Below are 10,000 nucleotides of genomic sequence, written 5' to 3'. Positions count from 1 at the left end.
ACTGACGTTGGCCTACAAAGCAACCAAAGGTATGGCTCCCCCAAATCTTCGAAGCCTGATCCAACCCTACAACCCCTCCCGCTCCCGCTCTCTCGGATCAGCTAACACAGGGAAGCTCACAGAACCTTCGCTAAAACACCCGGGACAACGCTCCACACGTCCCAGGCTCTTCTCCCTTCTGGCTCCCAAACTATGAAATGAACTCCCATTGCAATTAGAACTGCAGACTCACTCCCAATCTTCTGCCGTAATCTGAAGACTCACCTCTTCAGACTCCACCTCAGCCCGTAGCACTTGCCCTAGCCTTGACGACCATGCAGGCTTATGCAAAGGCTAAAATGTAACTTGGATATATATATAGCATGTTATGTAGACAGATGCCAGGTCATTGTTGGCCTGGCATCCTATAGTGTGTATAGTTTCAATGTACAGGCTCATGATAGGTTCTTAGTTTATGTATGTATTAGTTATTATTAGATTATTGGTTTACTTATGTATTTCTTGATTATTAGATTACTATTCCTATATGCATTTGATTTATTATCTTGTGTTGTCCTTGCTTACTGTAAATCGCTCTGGATTAAGAGTGTCTGCTAAATGCCTAAATTGTAAATTGTATGATGCCTGTTGGCAACGATGCCTATTGGGTACAATGCCTGTTGGGTACGATGCCTGTTGGGTACAATGCCTGTTGGGTACAATGCCTGTTGGTTATGGAAAGTCCATGTGCAGTGGTAAACTAGCCTGGCATGGGAATCTCTGTATGGAACCTGCATTTCCAAGGGCTGGATAAAAAAAATGCCTCTGGTGATAAACCTGACCTATATTTGCATACTGGGCCCTGATTGGTTTCCCACAACTTCGGGGGCAACGAAATTCAGTCACAACAGAGCGGGCCAGAATAATCCGCAGAGGGCTTTTCCCCCGTCTGGTTTCCAGGCTAACGTGTGTGGAGAACGTCTGAGGAGCGAAAACTGACTGTGGAAAGTAGACTGATTAAGACAAGTAATCAAATGGCAGGTGTGGGGAATTCGACAAGTGTGGGCAATTTGCCAAATCAAGCTTAGGCTGGGGTTGCCATGGCAATCAATTGGCTCATTTGGGCCACGGCCAGAGCCTTTTCTGGCGGTTCTGGACAACTGCCTATCCGACCGACTCGACGCCGGGCACTGCACTCCCTCGGGTCGTCCGCTGGTTTATAGGCCTTCTCACAGGTGCTGCCATCATTCAAATTGACCTAGAAATAATACACATGATGGCAAGTAACAAACATTAATCGGCTGGTAACAGAGTAGGGCCATGACAATGTCTGCCTCTGCTTGTTGAAGTGTGTGTGTGTGTGTGTGTGTGTGTGTGTGTGTGTGTGTGTGTGTGTGTGTGTGTGTGTGTGTGTGTGTGTGTGAGTGTGTGTGTGTGTGTGTGTGTGTGTGTGTGTGTGTGTGTGTGTGTGTGTGTGTGTGTGTGTGTGTGTGTGTGTGTCTGCTTCTGTGTGTTGAAATGTACTGTATGCGTGCGTCTGCTTTTGTGTGTTGATACGTGTGTGTGTGTGTGTGTGTGTGTGTGTGTGTGTGTGTGTGTGTGTGTGTGTGTGTGTGTGTGTGTGTGTGTGTGTGTGTGTGTGTGTGTCTGCTTCTGTGTGTTGAAATGTACTGTATGTGTGCGTCTGCTTTTGTGTGTTGATACGTGTGTGTGTGTGCGTGCGTGTTTGTGTGTGTGTTCCAGCCCGTAGGGATCTTAACGTGACATCCAATCAGAAACGACTTGACTACCTGAACAATGTAGCCACGGCTGTGATCTTCGCTACCACGGTGGTCAACTTTTTTGTCAGCTTCTTCGGTTCCAAGAGGACGGGCTTCTTCCGCTGGTTACTGGCTAGACTACACTTCTAACACACACACGCACACACACACACACACACACACACACACACACACACACACACACACACACACACACACACACACACACACACACACACTACCGATTTAAATCAATACTGATTTAACCTGGTTTGCTCTTGCTTGTTAAACATACATGCGTAAATGTTGGTTCCTGGTGTTAATCTGACTAATCTATCATAATGTTAACTAACGTTTCTCTGCTTATTTGTTGCCATAAGACGATCTACTGTCTCGTGTGATTTTGCATTCATTCTTTTTGAATTGATTGTACAGGATTGTATGTATTTCAATAGCCTCGCAATGCCAGCCCACAGCTTTAGCTCATAGTGGGCCGAGTAAAATTGGGTTGTGGGTGTCGTCAATGGGCGTAGGCCAACACGATTCTGCACGTGATTGGATCAGCATTTAACCAGTGTGAGCCACAAACTGCCATGCCATAGAAACAGAGTGCCACACTTCCACACACGCTGCAAGTAAACACATTAGCAGTTAGCACTAATAGACCCCTTAACAGACGACGTCACACTGATAAGAACCAGTATGTGTGCAAACAGTATGCGCGCCATTCTATCAGGTCTCGCTAGGACGTGCCTCACTAGCCAACACACAAGAGGGGGTTGGGGCGCACCCCAAAACAACAGGTTGAGAATTGATTGCGTGAAACAATCACCTGTGCGTCCAGTCTCAATGTTAGTAAACAAATAATTGGTCTATTGAAAAGCTTAACAAGCAGTTAATGCAAGGAACGCCAATACAACATCGATGCTAATCTTTCGTAGTGCAGCCATTGTCCAAAATATGCTCATTGTTGTCATCATCTAATTAATAATTTGACCTTTTTGATACCCCCAACACGGCAAATAGCTGGTGCTGATGTGACATAGTATGGATGTAGACAGGTAATTGATACATTTTTAAAATGTAAATTGAGTCTCTCTGCAATGTCATCTACCATGTTGAACATGTGTTGTGTTGAACTCAGATGGATTTGTATTGCAATCAGTGTGCGCCTTTACAGTACTAATGCGCTCTTTAGATAGCTTGGAAATTCTGCACTAGAGGACTGTGCTTGAACAGTCAGACGTAGTAGTCTAAGGCAGTGGCCGATCTACAAGCTCACAACGCCTCGCAGTGCGAGGCGTTATGAGCTTGTAGTTCGGCTCTTTTCACAATCTTTATCTGTGGAACCGAGTCAAACAAAATGTAATGCCTCAACTCCTACAACTCCAAGTGCTTGTCAGGGTGGGGGTTCAAATATGATTATTTTGGGGGTCACGGCCTGAAAGGTTTGGGAACCCTTGGTCTGAGGTGCAATCGCTCACTCTACCTAAGATAGCAATGTGCCAAACCGCACCTCATTTTAAGACCAACACGCCCATGGGTTCAGAGTTGGGATCAAGTACAGTTGGTAATTACTGTGTACAGCATGGCCGCTGGGCATGAAAATGACAACTGCGTTGGTTGGAAACTAGCAATGGCAACCGTGCTTTTGTGCCATTTTGTGCCGGGTGCAAAATATCTTGTTGCAAAAACGGAACTTGTGAGAGTGGGACTGGCTTTGCGAGGCTAGAATTTTTATGCCAGCTTTCATTTGTTGCGACAATTGTCCTTTTATAATTATTAGTAAAACAAAAAAAAAGCTAGCATCACAGATTGTACACTGTTTAACAGGTGTTAACAGTTTGATACCAGGTGTAAAAGTCACCCATTTTCAACATATTTTCATATAATTGGTCCTCACTAATGCTCAATATAAGATATGACCATTTTTGTCTACTCCCTCTGTGTGTCTCAGAGGAGGGCTGTGGACAGTTCAGAAACCTGCATAGGTTGAAAATGGGTGACACGCTCCTTTAGTGCCATGTGAAAAACTATCTAACACTGGATCTGAATGATTTAACACCAGATGTTGATATCAGGTGTACATTTCTTAATACCAGGTGTACATGCTTCTATACCAGCTGTGAACTGTTTAATACCAGGTTTAAATGATCTGATACCAGGTGTAGATCGTTTGTTGTAAGGTATAAATGAGGTCTATAACAGGTGAAAGTGGCACTATATAACTTAATGAATAGAATTGTCCGATCTGTATGGTAGAGTATGTTAATACAATATACTGTAACTTATACAATCGGGGTGGTTGTATTTTGTCTCCCTGCTCTTCTATTGAGACATTTAGATCGTGTCAAAGGTCATGTCTCACCTAGACACAGGATCTGACAAGAATTTTGACCTGATGGTCAAGATTCAATTTATCCCCTGAGCAAGAAGGCAGGCTCTATTAGCTCAATGGTAAAAGATGTCAGAAAGCGGGTTCAAATCCAGGGTAGAAGAGGAAAGTTACATAGTGCTGCTTTAAGTGAGTGTGGTCCTATTAAACGTATCTACATATTTTTATGTCTGTCTAAATCTTTTTATGTCTTATGTGTGTTTTAGTTGAACTTTGTTGTTGAACACACTCTGTACATACAGTATATAAATATGTATACTAATATAATGTGTAAGAGGGAGGATATGTAAAAAAGAACGGTTTAAATTAAGTGAAATAAATGGTATTTCCTTAAAGCTGTCACTTTGTTGCAGACTGAATGGATGGATGGATGGATGGGTGGGTGGATGGAAGAATGGATGGATGGATGGATGGTCCCCCAGGAGTTTATAGTCTTTTTTTCCCCTCTACACCAAATCTTTTCACTGAAAATAGCTGATCTACAAGCTCGCTTGTATTATTTTTGCCAGTGATTGCCCCCAGAATAAGGCATAGGGTTCAGTTAAAGCAGCAGATAGTAACACATATTTATTTACATAAGGTGCATGGTTTGAAATAGGAAATGATGGGTAAAAATGTCAACACAAGTTAAGTACTATGCCTTTAAAGGCGGCCTGCCTTGACTGTGAAGCATTGTGGGAAACCCTGTTGTTACAGGTTGTGTGTGGTGTGTGTATATGTATGCGGTGTGTGTGTGTGTGTGCGCGCGCGTGCGTGTGTTTGTTTACGTGTGTGTTGCAGGGCGTAGGGACGTGAATAACCCTGAACTCCAGACACGCATGAATAAGCTGAACAACATTAAGACCATCTTCGTCTTCATCACCTCCGTCCTCAACGTCTTCATCAGCAGCTTCGGCATGCAGAGGACCGGACATTACCCCTGGCTGATGTGGCGCTTTCACTAACACGCACGCACGCACGCACGCACGCACGCACGCACGCACGCACGCACGCACGCACGCACGCACGCACGCACACACACACACACACACACACACACACACACACACTTGTTTTAATCTGGTTTCACTGGTGTCTCAATACTGGTGTTACTTATTAGTGCTTTATTGTTTATTGTCTCCGCCAAGCCGTCCGGCCTACATTATGGGGTGCAGTATGCCACATAGTCGGAGAAAAGGTCTGTCGGATTAACGCATGCCTCCCTACATTATGTCGCACAATCAAAATCCAGTTTTCCTGGATTCCTTGCATCATGACGCAACTTCCCATATACTGTAGGCTCCGACCATTTGTGTCAACGAGATTTTCCATTATTTGGTGGCGTTTCCTTCAAAACACTCTTTTTGCCGTACAACTCCTACAAATGTTGTCCAAAACTCTGAGTACATTATCTCTGAAGCTGTGTTGATTTTGTCGACTAAAACTATGATGAAAAATGTTCGTCAACTACCTTTTTTAACTGACGAAAACTAAATAAAAACGAAATAAAATGATGACTAAAACTAAGACTAAATGTATTGACAATTTCATCAATACACTAAAATGTATTTCGACTAATCGACTACAATGTTAGAGACGGACGCAGCGACGCGTTGGGAGGTTGTGGATTGGTTATTTTCAGCATGCAACCAAGTGTAAAATCAGCCATTACGACGCCATCAAGGCATCGCCAAAATACATTTAAATCGACTAAATCAACTGTAGATTTAGTCAACTAAAATCTTATGATATTTAGTCGACTAAAACTAGACAAAAACTAAAACAATTCAGATGACTAAAATATGACTAAAACAAAATGGAATTTTATTCAAAAGACTATGATTAAAATTAAATAAAAATGTACTGTAAAAATAAACACTGCTCTGAAGTCATGTAATCAAGATAAATCGTCAGATAGTCCATATCTAACTTCCAAAATGTGCGGGCCCTGGTAAGACAACCCGGCCTGGCGGAGACCTACTCTCACTTTTCTGGTTTTACTTGTTATGCATCTTTGAGCACTAAATAAAATTATATTAATATTGTGCATTAGTTTTGTGATTTAGTGTGTACATATGTGTTTCTCTGGATTGAAATGTCCACAGTGAAAAAATAAAACCAGTAATGTTCTAGTTACATTTTAAATGCTCTAAACTCTATGCTATGAGCTAATTAACTGGTTCTAAAGCATATTTTGTTGATTGATGGTTTCTGTCCCAAGAAGTGGGGGAGACATATTATCAAAGCCTTATTATTGAGACGAGAGGCATCATGGATCAATAACCTTAAAGCCCTTTGACCATAGAAAGTTTCTGTAGTTTCATCATTAATATGCTTATATGATTCTGTTTTATTTAGAGGCGGTCCCCATACAGTTCTATTTCTTACATTACATCTCATAATACATGCCTATGCCTACCATGATGGGGTTCCTTTTGCACAATTAGCTGATCTCCAATGGCATTTCCAAGCTATATTTATGCTATTGATGATTATTTTATTAATTATTGCACTTGCCAACTTGATGTTCTCCAATGTGTAGTTTTCTATTAGACTTGACTCTATTTGTATGATGTTATAGATACTTTTGAGACTGATTTTTTTCCTTAATGTCCTAATAAATGTTTGCATTGGAGCTATGAGTGTGCAGCTTTGATATGTTTTAAACTCTATTTTACCAGATAGTTAACCACTTAAGCCCTATTCAAAACATTTTAAAGTAGTAGATCTACAAACTCACAAAACTTTGCATCGTGAAGTGCTGTGAATCTCCTAATCTCCTATCTTTGAAAAGTGTTTTATTTCATTTTCACCTATAACCCAAAATAGGGACACCAGGAAGTGGTTGAAATAGTTTAATGTTCTGAATTCTATTGGTTTTAAACTCTGTTCCAGATTACTGCCATATTTCTATTGTACCATCTAGTTACTGCCAGATTTCTATTGTACCATCTAGTTACTGCCAGATTTCTATTGTACCATCTAGTTACTGCCAGATTTATATTGTACCATCTATTTACTGCCATATTTCTATTGTACCATCTTACTGCTAGATTTCTATTGTACCATCTAGTTACTGCCAGATTTCTATTGTACCATCTAGTTACTGACAGATTTCTATTGTACCATCTAGTTACTGCTAGATTTCTATTGTACCATCTAGTTACTGCTAGATTTCTATTGTACCATCTAGTTACTTGCATTCATCCGTTGTCCCTGGTCTGAATTAATTGCTGGTCATAAAGCTACAATTAAACAAATGCACTTGGGGTGAAAACCCTGTACTCAGCAACATATCTCGATATGCTGACCTTTTCTTTTCTTTATACTGTCCGTTTCCAGGCAGCCTACCAGAATCATTCCCACTAAGTTACATGATATTCCACCATATTTTGATCTTGACCTGGATTGTGACCTTGACCTTTTCAAAGCTAAACGTAATCACCACTTCAGGGAGGTCAATCGATGGTATTTTCCACCAGATTTCATGAATGTCTGCCCATCTGTTCTAATGTTATATATAGCTGACACAAACACATAAACAAACTGTCACGGTCTGAGTCAGGGCAGATTGTAGGACCCAAGTGCAGGAGAGACAGAGGCAGAAATGGTCGGTTTAACGGGTTAATTAACTCAAAAGATATTTATACAAGCAAGGGACTGAACTCACAATGTAACCACACGTAACACAATACAATGAACAGTTAAGGACAAGGTGCAAACACAGGGCTTAAATAGACAGGGAAATAATTAGACACAGGTGAACTCAACAGACAATCAACACTGGGATAGGCTGAGGGACTAGGACACAGGAGGAGAACATGACTAATGAACAGGGAGGTGAGACAAGACAGGTAACAGTAACTAAGCACAACAGGAAACAAGACTACAAAATAAGGTACAGAACAGCATGGCAAAAACAACAGAGTATCATAATAACAAGACTAGAGACCGAACAGAACAACGGCCTAATAAGTCCAAGACCTTATAAAGGCAGGAAGGTCTAAATAATAAAGTCAGAGTCCGCGGCCTGAGGAGCGGACCGTGACAGGCCTACCGAACAGGCTTAAAGTGTCCACGACCATATAAGGGCAATGGCGGTCTAAATAATAACATCAAAGTCCACGGCCCGAGGAGCGGACCGTGACACAAACAAACAAACAAACAAAACAAAACAAATTATTTTAACAATTAAAATAATGGATACAAGAAGAGTGGGCACTAAGGAGAAGTGAGCACTTCGATGTAAAAGTTGCTATTTTGTGCAAAATGTTAAGCAATAAAAAGTATACATGATTTGAACCTGCACAGTACATCATTATCAGACTTAAATTTACCCTTCAACTTCTTGTTTATGTCCAAGTCATTGGATTTACACATTTTGTAGCAATTGTAGATTGTAGCAATTGTAGAAATATTAGACCTTAAATGTCAAATGTTCAAATAAGTTACTTTATTTTACATTACTTGACAGTTTTCCCCCCATTTTTTTTTTTTTTTTACATTTTGGACCAAATAGTAAATTTTACATCGAGGTGCCCACTCTTCCTTAGTGCCCACTTCTCCTGTGGCCAGCAGTAGGACTATCTGTTGAATTACTGGAAAATCTCCTGCAGTCAGGAGGTGGGAGTGGTGTGGGTACAGTCATAGAGTTAAAAATAAGTGTACAGTAGGCTAAACTGTACTGTAACTGTACTGTAGCAGAAAGTTGAGACCACATGGACCACATCATAAAGGTTCATGTAGGGTAAGTGTATTTCCACTGTGTGTCCCTGTAGTGTTTTAAAATAGGGTGACCAGATGCTTCAGCTTGCCTCAAACCAGGACATGGGTTTGAGGCAGAGCCTCTTTTTAGTGTTATGAACTTATGTACCTAATCATGACATACATCGATTCAAATTGTGTTATTTAGAAGCTCGCAAGGCACAGCAAGGAATGGGTTGTGACTGAGCTTGTAGATTGGCTATCTTTTGGTGAAGAAGAGAATTGGTGTAGAGGGAAAGGACAGCTAGCTGGGGCCAAGCACAGACCCCCACAGATCCCCTGGGCTGGGTACCCCCAACAAAGTAATAGCCTACATAGGGTTACTTTATTTGATTTATTTATTTACCAGGAATAAATAGTGTTTTATAGCCTGTTTTAACTACTGAGAGAGAGAGAGAGAGAGAGAGAGAGAGAGAGAGAGAGAGAGAGAGAGAGAGAGAGAGAGAGAGAGAGAGAGAGAGAGAGGCTTACAACAAGTTCTCAGGCTTGGTCTCATGAGATGCACTAATTATATTAGTGGCAAAATGGGTCAGATTAAATCAAAGCATTCTGCATCGTCAGACTGACGGCTGAGACTGGCTGAGCACATTCACACTCTCCACCCAATGACTTTGGTGATCCCATGGCCTTTCCTTTAGCGCCACCCTCAGGCCAAAATGTCAACTTCGTCAACACAAGTAATGGTCCATGGGCACGTGATTTCAGGATGAGCTGTGATTTCTGATTTTGTTGACCTTTTGGCCTTTCCGCTCTAGTGCCTCTGGATACAATAATTTAAGTAGAACTTTAGAAGCTTAAGTGATGTAAATATTAGAACCAATTTGAAAAACTTTGATTTGATAAAGTTGTAATTATGGGGCCAGGCTTCCAGCATGGACCCATATTGTTATTCGCATTATTCCATTTCTTCTTCTTCTTCTTCTTCTTCTGCCGTTTTTGCCAGTTCTGGCTGAACCGTGCAGTCGCTTTTTATGAAACTCGGCCATATGATAGATGGTCATGAAAAACGATCAAAATATAAATCTCACAATCTTTCGTCAAAAGGTGGCGCTATAGCACTCAGTTGAAAATGACAACTTTGAACAGGTACAACTCATGCCCTGTTTCACCTACAGCCATGAAA

General features: G+C 41.3%; 1 protein-coding gene across 2 annotated transcripts in view; it reads left to right on the top strand.

Moving 5' to 3' along the window:
• Nucleotides 1-5,242, top strand: part of LOC311040273 (ninjurin-2-like) — a 36,696-nt gene extending 31,454 nt beyond the window's left edge. Inside the window, exon 4 of one of the 2 annotated variants that reach the window (XM_084050452.1) lies at nt 4,915-5,242. In XM_084050452.1, coding sequence (XP_083906578.1) covers nt 4,915-5,078 — 164 coding nt within the window. In that variant the 3' untranslated portion in view covers nt 5,079-5,242. Of the gene's footprint in view, nt 1-1,722; nt 2,398-4,914 lie in introns of those variants that run through there. The other variant, XM_084050451.1, reaches the window with a different exon arrangement.
• The last annotated feature ends 4,758 nt before the right edge of the window (nt 5,243-10,000 follow it).

Source organism: Gymnoscopelus microlampas (genome assembly GCF_963454915.1).
Source record: "Gymnoscopelus microlampas genome assembly, chromosome: 23".
Lineage (NCBI taxonomy): Eukaryota > Metazoa > Chordata > Actinopteri > Myctophiformes > Myctophidae > Gymnoscopelus > Gymnoscopelus microlampas.
This window is presented reverse-complemented; position numbering and strand designations above follow the sequence as displayed.